Source organism: Grus americana, chromosome 6 (genome assembly GCF_028858705.1).
Source record: "Grus americana isolate bGruAme1 chromosome 6, bGruAme1.mat, whole genome shotgun sequence".
Lineage (NCBI taxonomy): Eukaryota > Metazoa > Chordata > Aves > Gruiformes > Gruidae > Grus > Grus americana.
Genome location: NC_072857.1, coordinates 430,782 through 448,184, shown reverse-complemented (window position 1 = coordinate 448,184; position 17,403 = coordinate 430,782). Strand labels below are relative to the sequence as shown.

The 17,403-nt window shown below is 40.1% G+C and overlaps 1 protein-coding gene across 11 annotated transcripts in view; it reads left to right on the top strand.

Moving 5' to 3' along the window:
- Positions 1 to 17,028, top strand: part of PKP4 (plakophilin 4) — a 102,248-nt gene extending 85,220 nt beyond the window's left edge. For all 11 annotated transcript variants that reach the window (XM_054829110.1, XM_054829109.1, XM_054829108.1 and 8 more), the window contains 11 exons: positions 4,475 to 4,658; positions 6,098 to 6,215; positions 6,715 to 6,906; positions 7,052 to 7,225; positions 7,919 to 8,069; positions 10,158 to 10,353; positions 12,253 to 12,337; positions 12,444 to 12,561; positions 14,117 to 14,248; positions 14,990 to 15,063; positions 15,655 to 17,028. In XM_054829110.1, the coding sequence (XP_054685085.1) occupies positions 4,475 to 4,658; positions 6,098 to 6,215; positions 6,715 to 6,906; positions 7,052 to 7,225; positions 7,919 to 8,069; positions 10,158 to 10,353; positions 12,253 to 12,337; positions 12,444 to 12,561; positions 14,117 to 14,248; positions 14,990 to 15,063; positions 15,655 to 15,903 (1,673 nt within the window). In that variant the 3' untranslated portion in view covers positions 15,904 to 17,028. The remainder of the gene's footprint in view (positions 1 to 4,474; positions 4,659 to 6,097; positions 6,216 to 6,714; positions 6,907 to 7,051; positions 7,226 to 7,918; positions 8,070 to 10,157; positions 10,354 to 12,252; positions 12,338 to 12,443; positions 12,562 to 14,116; positions 14,249 to 14,989; positions 15,064 to 15,654) is intronic.
- Positions 17,029 to 17,403: the final 375 nt, after the last annotated feature.

Genomic DNA, 17,403 nt, shown 5'->3' with positions numbered 1-17,403 from the left:
AGAGGGTCTGCGATCTGCTGCAGCAGAGCTCCGTCTGTACCTGTTGCTATCTGCTACCTGTTGGCTATTGACGGGAAAGTTCAAGCGGTGTCTCCTTCAGAGGTGCCGGGAACCCGTCTAGTTTTGCACGGAGGTAAAACCTTACTGGTAAAAGCAAGTGCTTCTTGTATTGGAGAAGACTCGCTTACTCCTGTACATCAGCTATTGAGGGCAAAGAAAGGGGAGGAGAGCAGGAGAAGAGTAGGAGTTGGAGGTTTACTGTCTTGTGCCAGGCTGGGAAAAATTACATTTAAGAGCCTGGAGTTGGGAAGGGGAAAAGAGCAACTCTAAGACTGGCTGTCAGATTTCTGTTGCCATTTGGTGAGGGTCAGGAACTGTGGGAAGAGGATGCCCGAACACCAAGATGAGTATAATGAAAAGGTGGTACGAAGAATAAGAAGAAAGGAAGCAGCTGGACTTGTATTTTTTTAAATCTTCAGAAGTTTCTGTTGAAACAGACAGTAGGTTTGGCTGGTTTGTTCTTGGTTGCATAGACAGAAGCCTGGATCGGGTGGGACGAGGCTGTCGACGGCAAGATGTAGCAGGCAGAGGAAGGAGTGAGAGTCGCAGCTGGCTGTGCTCATGCAGCGTCAGTGGGACAGTGAAGAGGAACAAGGAGCAGACAGCACAGGCACGGTGCGGCGTTTGCTTCCTGGAGGGACATTGACAGAAAGTGAGGTTTTTTAAAAAATAGATCCCTAGCTTTTAGGGGGTCTTGGCATATGGTAACACCCAGGGAAGCAGATTGCTTGAACACAATGGTTTGTCACTTCCAGATGGTGCCGAGTCTCCATTGCGAGAGTCCTTGCAACGATGTCTTTAGCTGCATTAGCTGCGACTCCCCAAACTGCTGTTCTGCTGCATTCTTTTACCCAGCTGTCGCATGGTCCTGTGAGGTCTCTCCAGTGTATGCATGATCCATTGCTATTGATCATTGTAAGATAGTGAGGTGTTTTCCGTGTAATTTAATCATATTCAGACAACTGTCTTACATAACTGTTTTGGCAGATTTCATTTCTATGGACTATTTACAAGTGTCTTTTATATATACTATTTAGCCAACTCTGTAACAGGATAAGCACAGGGCAGTCTCTGGAATAACAAGATTCTTCACCCGTGATGTTAATTAATACATTAAAACACAAAAAATGCTCTAGGCACAGCAGGAGCTGACTGGGGGAGATCTTCAGGACAGTCCAAAAATTCCTGTCCGGAGAGCTTTTGCACCAGTTAGTAAAAGCTCTGTTGTAAGGAGGCTAGGAGTTCAGCCAATACAAGTCAGTCCATTGCCCCATCCAGGGAATCAATGACTTAAATGTCAAATAAAAATGCCTTGGATTTAGAAAAGGCAGCTGAAACATTTGTGAGGGTGTTTTGGCTCTTACGAGAGTTTGCTGTACAGTCTTCGCCTAATTGCCAAAAAGTCTGTTTCCTAGGAGGGTGAGCTGCTGAAGAAAGTTGTATTATTCATGGACAGCCAAGTTAGCAACCGTAATATCATCCAAACATTCAAGTTGTCTTTGTGTGTGAGCTAAACCACAGAGATAAGAATGTCTAGGAACCACTGCATGACACATTAAGTACTTTGGCTGCCTATGTCATAACTAGAAATCAAGACAGTCATAAATCTCCTCATGTATGTGTCCCCCTATGGAGCCCCCTTAATAGTTTTACTGAAGAGAAAAACACAGGATGTTTTTCACAAAAGATTTTTCTTTCTTATTTTTGTGTGACTGTATTAAAAACTTTTGCTGTCTTATAAACTTTTGGGTTTGTAAACCCTTGTAACTTTTACTGTCTTGTGCCCCCACAATTTATTTCTGAGGAAACTAAATGTTCAAGATCTAGTCAAACTGAAAACCATATGGTTTATAGTAGCAATTTTATTGGGCTGTTGCGGAGATGCTGTTTAATGTTTTTTGCTGAGTGTACGCAACTGTTCTACTTTACGTTTAGTAAAATACTGTATGTGAGAAAAATTTTGAGAGTAAGATGAGTACCTGGTGAGAATTTAGATGAACTTTAAGTTGTGTTTCATGATGAAAAAGATGTTTAAGTGCCATCTTTAGCATATTACTTGTATATACAGTTCTGCTGATAATTTATGTCAGATCTCATACTTCTGTATCTGAATGTCTTGTAAGAATAAACAGGGTAGGGAACTACAGAATTCTGCCTGAGGATAAAAGATCGATAGCGGTTTCATTTGGCTAATCGGTGAACCTAAAATAATCTAGACTTCTTGCTATATTTTCCAGAAAGAAAGTTTCTATAGGATTTTTACATTAGCTTTTTTATGTTCAGCTCTGCATTTAAGTATCTAATATCCCAGGCGTACAAGGCAAGAAAGCAGTAATATCAGTGAAGGCCATTCTTCCCATGTTTATCACTGAAAAAAAAAACCAAACCAGCAACGCCACATATCTCCCCCTCCATTGTTCATCTTGGATACTGGCTTTCCAGGTTCCACCTGATCCAGAATCATGTCGCATCACACACTTGGGACCTTTACTGAAAACTCTTTAATGACTAGCACCCATCTGCCAATCTACCTTCTTGGTCATTTTTTCAGAATTTTTTCCACAAGACCTTGTGTTTGCAAAGCACTGATGATCCTTCAGCCATGGCATCCGTAGATTTGGTTTCTTCTTGCTTCATTTTTGCTCCTGTATTCTTATGAGCTTTCTTTTAGCTGTTGACTTCTGCCTGCAAAGTTGTAGAGACTGCCAATGTAAACAACCTCTCTCATAAGAATATTGCCAAATCTCTTCCATGTTCCCTTTTAAGTAGTAGTTTATAACTTTACTCTCCAAGTTTCATATAAACCAGGATAATGATCTGTTTCTTCCCTCTCCAAAACCTCTTTCTTTACGGGGTTGTTGAAGACTCACCCTTTGGAGGTCAGGTGTTCATGCCTTTTTTTGAATAGGATGAAAAGTTCAGAAAAATGCCTTATCTCTTCTGATAAATATGCCTTCTCATCTCAGACTGCCGACCGAGTAGAACTAATGAGGCAGCAAATGACAATACCACTAGGGATCAGGTTATGCACTCACAGAAGGCATGCGGTTTCAGTGGCATCTGTACAGAGCACTTGTATTTTTGAGGTTTACCTGCCTGGTTTTAGCTGCCCTTCAACTGCAGGCTGTACCGTTGTCCAGAGTACAAAGCATGATACGCTTCTCTTAATGGAGCGGTGGCAGTTCTGGTAGTGACCTCCTCCACGTAACCTCTGTAAGTCAGGAGCTTACTGCTGGTGGTCACCCGTCGTTGTAATGTCCATGTCAACGGTTATTGGAAGGAGGTTACCAGCAGCTGCTTGCTTCGGAGATGTTTGTTCTGTTCATGTAAATATTCACATCTTTCCTTCTACCCTGGAATTCTCCTGGGAGAGGAACCTACTGGTAGTGCAGGGTGCCACTGCTGCCAGGCACGCTCGGGAAGCAGCGACACGGGTGCCCCGCTCCATTCCAGCTGCAGTGACTCTGCGTGCATGCCCACAAATGTGCATAGAGGTGAGAGACAGCAATAAAACTCTAGTTCATAGTGAATGACTAAACAACTTCCATTTTTTGTTTTACGTGAAGTTTTGTGCTGAATTAATCTGGCAAGTCCGTTAGTGACCTCGTTAGGAACAGAAGCGTCTGCTATGGCATGTTTATACCAGCTCGCACTGATTTGGCACATTGCCTGGCATACTACAAAAAAAGACAGATTTTTCTTCCCGTTACAGGTAGTCGGTATGGGACTGATGGTTAGGTATCTAAGAAAGATAGTAGCTTTAGCAAGAAGTCCTGAGCTCAGGGTACATATGATTCATAACGATGGAAATGTGTTTTGCAATCGAGCTGAGTTTGTGTGCTTGTAGGGAGTATTCCTCGACTCCTGTAGTGCGGTGGGGACTTCCCCTCTCCCATCCGGTAGCAGACGGGGCTGTACCTACGGACAGAAAGAAAGGAGCACCTCCTGTCAGTCAGCGTGTGTTTCTGCGGAGTATTTTCCCTTGAGAAGAGAGAAGAGTATTTACTCACTAATACGCATGTTTTCCTCCTCAGTACTGAGGGAAACCTAGCTGCTGATCTGTTAGGGTTATTCTGATTATCATCTCGCATTCCAAGGCTTTCGTCAGGGAGCTTACGCAGCAGCCAGACAGCTGGAGTGAAGGCTGCCGAATACATTGTAATCTGAAGTTTAGAAATATTTGCTTCAGTCTGTAAAGTGAATCTTTTAACGGCAGCTCTGCTGACCACTTGTCGACCGATAATGTTGGAATAACATTGAAGTTACATTGCAGACTAATTATATTTCTTTTGGTTTTGCACAGGTAAGTTTTATTTCTCCTGTTTAAAGTGATGTCTTTTAAGTTGTTAATGTTGCTTTGAATTTGTTTGCTGAATCTTTTCTGACTTTCCTACAATGGAAATCTTTTCTTAAGGGGTTCTCTGGAACTTGTCTTCATGCGATGCAGTAAAGATGACAATCATTAGAGATGCTCTGTCAACGCTAACAAACACTGTGATAGTGCCACATTCCGGATGGAACAGTTCTTCCTTCGATGATGATCACAAAATTAAATTTCAGACTTCCCTAGTTCTGCGCAATACTACAGGATGCCTGAGGTAATTTGCTGTTCTAGCAGACTCCCTTTTACAGAGTAATCATGTTATTCAACAGGTCTTTTTTATACTGTAATATTTAAGACAAAAGAGCTGTTGCGTTCTATAAATTAGATGTAGTTCTATGACTTAGGCAGCTTTTGCATTTGGGGGTTTTTTCCATATTAGAAAAATATGAAAAGTACAAAGTTAGTCACTGAGAGATGTTACCTATAATGGCTAGTGGTTACCTTTTGGATGTTTTTTGTATAAATTACAATCATTGCACTTTTTCCCTATTAATTACTGCAATTTTTGTATTGTGTGTTCGGCTTCTGAATATTATTTACAAAAAGAATTGTGCCTTTGGTTAATCTTTATTGTTGTATACATTTAACAAATCATGTTTGTACATGGCTACATGACAGTAAAGAAGTGTTCGACTATTCCCTTCGTAGATTTCTCAAACAGCAGTAAGGAGGAAAAAAAGTATTCAGAATAATAAAAGGCAAAACTAAAATATCTGGAAAGAGAATTCAGGAGCTGGGGTAGTATATCAACTATGTCTGTTCATTTGTGGGTTTGTTTATCAGTTTAATTCATTAGATTTCAAACTGTGTTCCATTAAACAGCAGACTAAGGCCATTGTGTTTAAACAGAACTGGGATTGCTTTTTATTTGCTGGTAACCCTTCTAAACTTCAGAATATTTTCATAAACTACTTTGTTGTTGTTGTTCATTGGGTTGTTTTGCACTGCTTTTGAACATAGGGTTGTGCCAGCATAGCGGTGCCAACGTTTTTTTCTAGAGAAAAAGCACCTGTGTGGCCAGGCACAGTGGCATTTTTTCAGCAGCAGTCCCATTTTCAGCGTGCATCCAGGCTCAGCGTAAGCGTCGGGGTTTGCGCTATGGTGGCCTTGAAGGCAAATATTTGTCTGCGTCATTTGCTGCTATTCTAAAGCACAGTGCAGCCTTTTCTTTTCCCTACGCTCCAGTTTATACGTTTACACATTTATACTTCTGTTGAGGTAGCACTATTACAAGTGTTAATGAGGCTGCACCACAGAACAGATCACTGAATGGATCCAATTCAAAAAAGGGGCAACAAAGGGTATTTCTAGCACACAGGCTCAGCAATCCGTCCCACAGCACGTACCAACCATAGCTTTGGGCATGGACAACAGAGAGGGCTTGGGATGGAAAAGTCTGTGTGGAAGGGGGTTCTACTCACACCAGTTTTGTCAGTGAGTCCTTGCTATCTTGCAGTTGCAGTTTGGAATCGTATTTATCTTTTCTAAGAATTGGGAGTGGGGTGCTGCACAGAAGGGTATGTTTGCTTTTAACTTCTCAAAGTCAGTTATCAATCAGCTGTATAAAAACCTTCCGCAAACTGTCTAATGAAATGACGGTGTGCGTGTCTGTCTGTGAATACACTGTGTTCCTTTATCATTTCAACCCTTCAGGAATCTCAGCTCCGCAGGTGAAGAAGCACGGAAGCAGATGAGGTCCTGCGAAGGACTGGTCGATTCACTGCTATACGTGATCCACACGTGTGTGAACACATCAGATTATGACAGCAAGGTGCGTGCACATTTCATTGAAGTGATTTTTAGTGCGAAGCCGTATGTCTGATAGGATTTTTGGGGGTTTGTACAGTGTATCGTAGCACTGTGATGTGCTTAGCTCAACTGGTCTCTCCCAACCCCAGTTTGCTGATGCACAATCAAATTCTGTTGCATAATGCAGTGTAACTTGTTCTGTGCTTTTCATTTTCGTCAGCGCTGGAGTATTCATTCTTTAATACAGTAACAACAAGCTCTTGTGCTTTTCATTTTCAGAATACTAAAAAATAAGCCGCTATAGTAGAGATTACTGTTATAAACATTCCCATATTTGAGGATATCAGGAGAAAGATTGCAGTTTTCCCAGAGAAACAGACAAAGGAATGCCCAAGGCCCAGAATTGCAACTTGGCGCTTGTGCTCCAAATGCCTTTTTACCTCTGCCTAATTTGTTTGGTTTGCTTTATCAGTACGTGAGAAAGTAACCGATTACATGACATCCCTCTGGTTTACTTTCAGACAGTGGAAAACTGTGTGTGCACCTTGAGAAACCTTTCTTACCGTCTGGAACTGGAGGTACCTCAGGCACGTTTGCTAGGAATCAATGAATTGGATGACTTGTTAGGAAAAGAATCACCTAGCAAAGATTCAGAGCCAAGTTGCTGGGGGAAAAAAAAGAAGAAGAAAAAAAAAACTTCACAGGAGGATCAGGTTTGCCATTGTCCTTGTATTACAAATATGTCAACTGTAGTTTAGCTAGTGATGGGGGGGAGTACATAGCTTGAAGAAAAACTAACATATGTTGAATGAAAATACAGAGGTCTCATGTGGCTACAAATATATGTTCGTTTCTCAGTGGGATGGAGTTGGCCCTATCCCGGGATTTTCCAAGTCTCCTAAAGGGGTGGAAATGCTATGGCACCCATCTGTGGTGAAACCGTACCTGACGCTTCTGGCAGAAAGCTCCAATCCAGCTACTCTAGAGGGCTCTGCAGGATCTCTCCAGAATCTTTCTGCGGGCAACTGGAAGGTATCTGAGTTCCTACTCTTCCTCCTGTATCTGTATTTTAGACGGGTAAATTGGTACAGTTTATTTTAAATAAACAGAAAAAGCTTTCTTCCAGTGTGTATTAGATCAAAATAATCTTCTAGCCTCTCCTAGCTGTGAGTTCTGGTGGGAAGATACTGTCAAAATAAGACCAGCATAAATAAGTTGTTTGTATTTGCTTTATTCTTTGTATTACTTACTTCCATACATTCTTGCTTGTGGCCCTTGCATACAATATGTTACAAAAGCACCACATGAGGACACTTTATTAATGTTATATATTTGTCATGGAGAGATTAAAAAAAAAAGTTAATTGCTTCCTTTGCTGTAGAAAAGCAGCTAAGACTTTTTCATTTTATGACCATTATAAAATTGGTCTTAAAAAAAAAAAGACAAAAAACCCCAACAGAAAAAACCAAAACCTGTTCCCTTTTCAATAATTTGTCATCTATTAAGATACATTGTCCATTAGACCACTTTTTTAAAATACTGCTTTGTAAGAGGAACGAGTGAGAAACAACAGAGTGCCAACCCTTTATAAGAATAGAAAAGATATGCATTTAACACGTCTTTTCTTTGGAAAATGTCCCCTAACATACTTCAGAATTATCATTTAGTAAGAGATTATTTGAATCAGAACGTTGTACTATGTCTGTAACTGGAGTTTTATTATAGTTTGCAGCGTACATTCGAGCTGCTGTAAGAAAAGAAAAAGGACTACCAATCCTGGTGGAGCTGCTGAGAATGGACAATGACAGAGTTGTGTCATCTGTGGCAACGGCCTTAAGGAACATGGCGTTGGATGTTCGGAATAAGGAGCTTATTGGTGAGTACAGGACTACTGAAGAAAACACGATTACCAACACGTCACACCTTGTGCGGAGAAAATATTAGGATGAGATTCTACCAATAGAAACAGCATACTTGATTTACTGTATCATGTCAGTTGTGTCACAGAAATTCATCTTTTTGACAGCAGTAGCTTTTCAGAGTAGTATTGACATTTTAGTTTGCCTTTAGCCATCTCGCCTGGCAATCTCTTTACAAGGGATGGAAGTCACCTCAGCTAAACTAAACTGGACAGGAATCTCTCAGGACAAAATATGATGGAAAACACAACTCTGCTTCCTTGGAGCTAAATGGTAACCTTCTCAGAGGGTTTCAAGGTCCCTTACATGTCCTAGGAGGATAGGACAGCTCTGCTGCCAGTACATCAGTAAATACTTTAATAGTATTGGATAGGGAGAGAGGGAAGAAATCCTCTCCTAGTAAAATATTTCCACGAAAACCCAGATATAGAGCAGTATATATGTGTCTCTGCTGAATTAAGTAATCAACAAGGGTGCTTTCTAGAAAATCTTACTGTTTCCCTTTTGTCAATTTTAATGTTTAAGACTTTAAGCATTGATCTGTTCCTTTCTCATCTAGCATTTAAAAAAACCAAACAAACAACATTTTTTCTGCCTTGATCAGGAATCTCAGTCTATTATGGCAAGAGTTGAACATGCCTCAGCTTCAGAGTGCTGTGGCCTAAATGAACCCTGCTAACACATGTCATGATCTAAAAAAGTTTCATTTTTGTTACAGAAGCATTTTCTGTGTTGTAGGCTAGTGGGATACGTGTATAACAACTATTTATACAGATAAGAGTATCATTGTTCTCGAAAAGATAAATGCAGGTGAACAGAATTTTGTTACATATTTCTGAAGCTTCTCCGTCTTGGATGTTCAGAACATGTTTTCTTGCACTGTAGGTATTACCTCCATAAGAAATTAATAAAAAGAAAATTCTGTTCCATAGCACAAGCCATGTACAGGTCATACTCAGGTGATGTTCTCTCTTCAGAATTTTTTCCCCTTCCTGCAGGACTTTGCAGTTCAGGAATGCACCTCCGCCTGTTTCCTCTCCCTGTCAAAGCCTTAACGATGAAAGAATTGCTGGCTTTCCAGATACACTCTGAAACTCACCTTTGTATAAAATATTTTGAGACATGAAGTGAGTCATGTATTGCCCCATGCTAGCAATCTATTTTATGCATCTTTACTGCTGTTGGTAGGGGCAGGAATAATGGGTTTAAATGGTCTAAACTCTGAAGAAAATAAGACATTGAGGACTCAAACAAGTAACAATATAAATTGGTATGTGCAAACACGTGTTCCTGAGCTTGCTGAAAGATTGGCAGTGACAGGGTGCTACTGTATACAGCATTGTTGGTGGTAGTTTTCCAGTGCGTTTGAAAAGTTGTTCCTTTTTTTGGATGCTTTTTTTTTTTCCTTAGGTACGTTACGCAAATAGATAGCTAATGGCTGTGTGTAAAGCTTATTCGTTATTCACTGTTATGTAAAAATACACATCTTCAATAAAATCAATTAGTCATTCAATTAAGTGCACAGCCTAAACAGGGAAAAAAATTACTTAGCTTTAATGTCCTTTGCTGGGAGTGCGATTATTCCTGTGTATCAGGCAGTAATTGAAATCTGAAAGAGCTGAGACCTGATTTCTTATGGGTAACAAATGCGGTGAACAGCATGTCTGAAAGAAAAAAATTCCAGGTTACTGTAAGGATTTCTTTAACCCTGCCATAAATGAAGCCTAGGAATGTGCACCACTCCTTCAATCATAACAGCTTAACATTTTTCTTTGAATGATTCTGCTTTCTCCAAATCATTCCTGTTTACAAATGCTCCTGTTTTAATGTAAAAGTGCAACTATTCACATTTTTAAGCTAAAAGGAAAAAAGAAATTCTCTCTTGATTCTGTGTAAAATGTGAATTCTTGGAAGGTTTCCATTGTTTTGATCCTGTGTTTTCTTTTTATTGCTTTCAGATGCAGTTTCGTGATGAGTCCTAGAATTTCAAATCTTGAGTACCAAAATGTATTTTTTTACTTGGTTCTGTTGATGTGTTTTTATAGGTAAATATGCTATGCGAGATCTGGTCAATCGACTTCCAGGAGGCAATGGTCCAAGCATATTGTCTGATGAGACGGTAGCAGCAATCTGCTGTGCTTTGCATGAGGTCACTAGTAAAAACATGGAAAACGCCAAAGCCCTCGCTGACACTGGAGGAATAGAAAAGCTGGTGAACATAACAAAAGGAAGGGGTGACAGGCAAGTAGGCAACAAGTTCATACCTAAACTGTTTCTCTATTCCATTTAAAATGCTTAAGAATCCGGGAAATGTTTTTTTAGTACAAAAAGGATCTGCTTTTGCAGTCCTGATCTGAGTAGCTACTGAAGTCTGAATCACGCTGGGAAAGAAGAGGCGGTCGGTAACACCATTCTCTTGGGGTGTATTCTTTATCCAAAGCTTTTGGAGGCTTTTAGAGTTGCACGCAGTAATCACATCAGTGGGGCCAATTCAGGTTAATGGTATTAAAAAAAATTGTCCCCTTTTAAATGCCTACAAGAGTAATAGAATATTTAGAGCTTTTCAAAGTCAGGATACGTTGTTAGCACCTTTGTCAGGACGTATCACAATAGCTATCAATTCTATCTAACATGGCCATTCGGTAGGTTGTAAGGAAGACTCGGCCTACCAAGCAGTTTACCTCGCCGGTGGGATTTTATCTTGCAAAACAAGTGTTGATTGAGAAGACCTGGCTGCCCGCAGATTTACTCGGCTACGGCTGTGCCACCCCCTGTGCTAGCGGTTTTGTTGGCCGAGTTCAGTGCAGGGCTTGGCTGGGCGCTGTGTTTATGAAGTAGTAATACAGCCTTTCGGAACCGGACAGCCGAGCGTCACGGCACAGGAACGTGTGACGGCTCCCGCGTGGTGCAGGGTCAGCACGAAGCCAGCCTCCTGGACCCCATCTGGCTTTGGCCAGCACCGCTGCTCTGTACTCCTCAGCAGTGTGACTGATGCCAATCGTATTAGCAGGACTCTTGTGTAAACCAGGATATCCCCGATCTCCTTTCTGAGGGTTGCAGAAAGCCCTGGGTACGGTTCCCAGCGTTTGATCAGGTGTTAAAGGAGAGAAAAGGAAGTTGGTCCGCAGGAATTAAACATACCGCGTTTTTAACAAAGTCTTTGTCTCAAAAGGAACTGCGGGCCATATTGTGAGTAGCCACAATTTATAATACTTTATATGTTTAAGGGACACAGACTCAGTTCAAGTGCAGGTGTGAACGCAGCGATCCTTTATATGGCCTCACTGATCTGTGGAGACAACGTGTAAAGTTGCATCGGCACTTAGATTTGAGGCAACAGGGTATGCTAAACAAATTAAAATCCTGTGAACATATTAGCAGTGTCTACTCATAGATTAACACTATCAACTGCATTTTTTTTTTCAGTCTTTTCTTTCAAAAACTGTATTTGGACGAATCTTCACAGTGACAGAAAAAGGCATATGTTTAACACACATTTCTTGCTGTGGCGTTTCATGTTAAACCACTGCTTCAGTACCGCTACCAGCTTACTGCCATTGCTCTTTAAAAAGACAGCTACAGCAGTTTTCCTAGCCATGCACTCGAGAGTGGAAAAGCGTTTTTCCCAATCAATAAAAGTTTTCAGTAGTGCAACACAGAACAAACAACAAAGTCTCGCTACAAGGATGTCTGGGGACTTTTAATATCAGCTCTCTTTTATTTGTTTAGTCTTTTTCTACAGCTAGGAATTTTGTACAATGATTTAAAGTACATAGTCTCAGTTTTTATGAAATGCACTAAATAGAATGTTTCTTTTCATGATTTTTAATTCTTGCGAACAATGACAGCAGCTGTCTCAACCTTTCTATCTGTATTCCCCACGTGGGGGACCTGAAGAGACGTTTTCTAGGCCGGAGAGGGAAATGATCAGGCTTCATCAGGTTCTGCACCTGCCTTTTGTGGAGGCTGCTGACACAGCTGTGTTCACACTGTGGTAATGCAGGCATGCATTACTGACCCCTGGAGAGATGACCTGGCTTGCTTCACAGCATCAAGGTTTAAGCTGTTATGCAGCTCAGGAACATTGTTCTTTAAGTGGAAAAAAAGTGGCTTTCTAATAATGTAATATTCTTTACTTAGATCATCACTGAAAGTTGTCAAGGCAGCCGCCCAGGTACTGAATACATTATGGCAATACCGAGATCTCCGTAGCATTTATAAAAAGGTAAATTACAAAATCAGCCGACACTGGAAAATAGTTCTACAAAAACTCTTAATTTAATGAGAAAAGCTATTTATTTCGATGTTTTTTTCTTTTTGCCACTCCACAGGATGGATGGAATCAAAGTCATTTTATTACACCGGTATCAACACTGGAGCGAGAGAGATTCAAATCACATCCTTCTTTATCAACAACAAATCAGCAGATGTCACCTGTCATACAGTCAGGTCAGTCAAGAAACGTAAAGAGATTTACTGAAGGGGTACCTGGCATCCCATTTTTTTAGCTCAGACAGCCTCTCAGTTACTGCTAATTCTATCTAAAGCACGGCGGTCGTGCTGTCTCCCCTCTGTATTTAAACGTACGTACTTCACGTACTCTGCGTGTTACCTTAGCCGTTACTGTCGGCAGGCTTCAGGTTCCACAGGACTGGTGGATGTCTCTACGTTAGCGTTTTAGTTTGGATAAGGAGCACTTTGAAGCAAACCTGCCCGCTTACTCCTTAATGCAAATCAAACAGCAGTCTCCGAACGTGTGAACCGTATTCCCTTTGGATGAACCGAGACCAGATGGTGCTTCCGTGCACTGGTACGCTCCAGCTGCAAAGGGCGCTCAGTTGGTGGCACCAGGTTAGACGCGGTGCTCAGTGAAATCCTCGGGGTGCGCGCCTGGACTTTCTACCAACTGCTTCCCTCGACAAAGCCGCTCGTGTGGTGCGTGGCTTGGCGTCGTAGAGGCAGCCTCACACAACGCGGGTACTTGATAGCGCAGAAAGCAACAGGCCGATAGCGAGGAACCTGCTTTCCTTCCCAATTATGTAATGTTCCATTAGGATGAGCAAGACGCTTGGCCTCTAACAGTTGTTCTTGTTTCAGTCGCTCAGTTGTTAACACACACGTTACATTGACCTGTGTCAGAATTTTAGTAACACCCCCAAATTGAGCTTTTTTAGCCGTGAATATGCCAGGATCATATCAGTAATTAAACCATCCATAATAACACAAAATTGTGACATAGGATGTAATGGACACAGCTAATGGAAGAAGGTATCATTGATTAATATTTTGAAGCAAAATTTCTAGAAATTATTTTTAAGTATTTCTATCCTGTGTCACTGGAGTCTTTCTAAGCCAACAAAACCTGAGTGGTCTGTAAAACAGGGAAGATTTAGCAGAACAAACTTTCTACAACTACAGCAGAGATGCAGCTGTTCACTATAAGAATATAACGTAAGTAATCCATGGTTATGATCTTGTGACGATTGTCAGCCGACTGGAGCACAAAATGCCCGAGATGCACTTCTGCATGCTAACCAAAGAACAGTAACATGAGTGTGCACATGGATCACTTCAGCCAGGCAGACTAAATTTTCCTGTCCCGTCCCAAGTGATAGGATGGACTTAAAGATTCTGTTGAAGTATAACTTCCATAAAATCACAAACACGAGCAGGAGTGTCATCTTCTAAATGCAAACAAATTACGTCATATGCAAACTGAAATGGGTGAAGTCTCTTATTTCAATTGTAAGCATTACAGAGCAGTGACTCACCATTAAATATACGATTATAATCTCATGGTATGTTGTTGATAGCTTTTGTCACTGAGGTTCTCCATCCAGGAAGAACTATGCACCAGCTTTGGCCATTAGCCGCATCTCTCTCATTCGTGAATCCCTGAGGGAGGAAGGGATGAGGAGAGAACAAGGAGAAGGTTGGGTTTGGGAAAGGCTTTTGTGGTATTTACTGATAATCTTTCTTTCTGATAATCTTCCTTCTCTCATAGTTGGCAGCACGTCCTCATCACCGGCTTTTTTAGGAATTAGAGAACCCCGCTCTGAATATGATAGAACGCAACCGTCTATGCAGTATTATAATAATCAAGGCGATGTCATTACGCATAAAGACATATATACTGGTAAGATACCAGTGAGGTGAACTTTTAACTGGAATATGTAAATATTCCTTATATGAGGAGTTTATACAATCATAATATGGACAGTTGCGTTAGCAGGCTTGTTACTACTTAATGTTGTTTCCCATTTTTATTCATTATAATCATTGCATGTAGAAAAAAGCAGGTTTTTCATCTGTCTCTGCTGTTTTCTTTAAAATTGCACACATTACCAGAATAAGGGAAGATCTGTTTATATATCAGGGACATGAGAGGTGTTTGGAATTTTTATTTTCATTTAAAATCCTATTACAGAAAATCGTTTCACTACGCACATTATATATATATAAAATTATTATTATGCCATAAATAATACTGTGCAGTTGTATATTATAATATAGTATTATGTTATTAAATTACACAAGATTTATTCTCTTCTTTGATCTCCCTTTTCCTTCTTACTACTTGACACAAGTTGAAAAACAGTAGAGATGACAGTGAGTAGAGAGAAGGAAATTCCTTGTTTTAAAGGTTATTAGTCTGTAAAACAAAAACCAGCAACGCAAAAAAAGCCTCTTGGTTTCAATTTAACTACTGCCGAGGGACAAAATTTGCCTGTATTATTATATTGTATTATTAGTAGATACTAAAAGCTGCAGACTTAATTGTTTGGGTGCTACATAATTTCTTCTGGGTAAAATAGGAGCAAATAGACTTACAGACGAAAGAGTAAAGACGTTTATGCCATAAACTCTTTTCTCACAGGTTCCAGCAAACCTTCACCAATTTACATCAGTTCCTATTCCTCACCAGCAAGAGAACAAAATAGACGACTACAGGTGACGCCAAAATTTTACTTTGAAATGCCACTGATAGCAAGACTCAGCATATAGTGCTTAATGGAACTTAAGGGAGTTGCAGTATACTTTGTAATATTCGAGTGCTTTTTTAGAGAGTATATCCATAGCACAGTTAATTTGTTATTGGGCATCAGTGCACTTAAACTGATAATTGCTTATGTACTTCTGTTACCTTTGTGTTTTCTTTTTATAGTCACATATTTTAGCATGTTCTTCTTACGGTGAGATCTGAGACCACTTTTCTGACTTGACTTTTTTTTTTTGGTAGGTACAGTCAGGTTCTGTACTTCCCACTTATGCTCTAAAATTCCTACTTTTGGAGTTACTATCTTCCCAGTGAATGCAGAAGGAGACATACAGGCAGGCTTAGAGGTTTTTCCTCCGTTCAGTTTCATTTAAAAATTAGGTACATTTCATGGAGGTTTGAAACCCATGTTACTATCATCATTGGTAGAGCTGCACTTAACTGGGTAGGGACAGGTTCTGTATAATGTGTGTAAGTTTGAGAAACAAGTATTTTCTCTGCTAATTAAATTTTGAAAGCTTATTTTTCTATCATTTTGTCAACAGCATCAGCAATTGTACTACAGTCAAGAAGATACCAACAGAAAAAACTACGATGCGTACAGATTATACTTGCAGTCCCCACACAGCTACGAAGATCCATATTTTGATGATCGAGTTCACTTTCCTGCTACTTCAGATTACACAACACAATATGGACTGAAATCAACCACAAATTATGTAGACTTTTATTCCACCAGACGATCCTCTTATAGAGCAGAACAGTACCCAGGTTCACCTGACTCCTGGGTGTAGCATCAAAGAGAAAAAACAACAGTGTATTTCTCATCTGGCTTGAGAAGAAATGGAATGGCCTCATTTGTTGTTTTGGGTATGAAACGTGAAAGTGAAATAAAAGAAGGAACAAGGAAATTTTTTTGTTGTTTTTTTGAGTGAGGAATTGTCAGGAAGAAAACTGGAAAAGATGGGGTTTTGCTCTGTTTAGATGTTAGGTATAATTACTTGTAGCTCCTGTAGTCTGGTGAGGGTGTGGGCGATGTGATGAAAGGTTTGAGAATTGAGTAAAATGAATTTGGAAAGTGTAGGTCAGAGCAAATTAAAGCTGATTTTTTTTATGTGAATAAAAGTCTTGTTCTGATAGTTTGTACAGAAAAAATAAAATGGATGCCCTTGTTTTATTGCTATTACTAAATGTCAAGATTGTATGCTACTACGTCTTGTAAATTTCTTTTGTTGGTGTAAATATGGAAATGCCACATTGGTTTAAAGTGCCATCCATTTGTAATGCAGTGTGTCATTTTAAAAGGAATTTGAAACATCATGCAGAAAAAAAAAATCCAAGAAGATGTTATAAATTTTAAAAGAAAAAAAAAAAACTTTTAAAAATGAATAGTGTAATTTTGAAGCACAAAGTCCAGTCCAGTATATCGACACCTCTCCCATTCCCTGCCTATTTCATAAGAAACTTCACTGCCATTTTCTATGCACATGGAATAACAATAAATATGGACGTCTCATCCATGGAAAGCTGTCCCCTGTTCATTTTTTTTTATTTTTTTTTGTTAAGTTTTCTGTGCGTGATATTTGGAAACAAATACCATGAAAATGAAACCTACTTGCATGTTTTTAAGCAGGTTAAATGTATCAGAACACTTGGGCCATTTTCCCAGCTTTCTTCAGTGCATATATTCTGAATTTGTGAGGCTGGCAGACCAAAGCGTGAAGCTACGCACTGTCCTCTTGTTATTCCTTAGACCGGTATTTTTACTTTTGATTTGGGCGATCCAAGGTATGTCAGAACTCTGTTTTCTTCCCATTACTCCTCTACTCCTCCCCTTGCTCTCCCCAAGAAAATTAAGATGATCTTTCTGTCATAGAAATTATAGTCTCCATTTTGACTACATTCTGCTTGGATTTATTTACAATAAAAATCTTTGATTATTTTGAGTAACTAAATCACATACTTTCCTCATGCCGTAGAGTCTGTTATCTTTATACTGTCTGTAATCGTAGTTATTGGTCCCCATCACTGCACTTTTCTTTGGTTTTCAGTGTTTCCAAATATCCTGATTGCATCAGTGAAATGAGAAAAGGTAAGAACTGCTCCAATTTTAGCTTACAAGGCAAATTCACTTTTCCTTAATTGATTGGGCTACTTTGGCCACCAGACCGTAAAAGGGAAAAGAAACGAAGGGGTAAAGAGCACCATAAAATAGCGAGTGAGGTCAGTCTGCGACACGCAGCCATGCAGTCCCGCGCTGGCTGGAGCGCAACGTGTGTTGCTGAGGGCCAGTG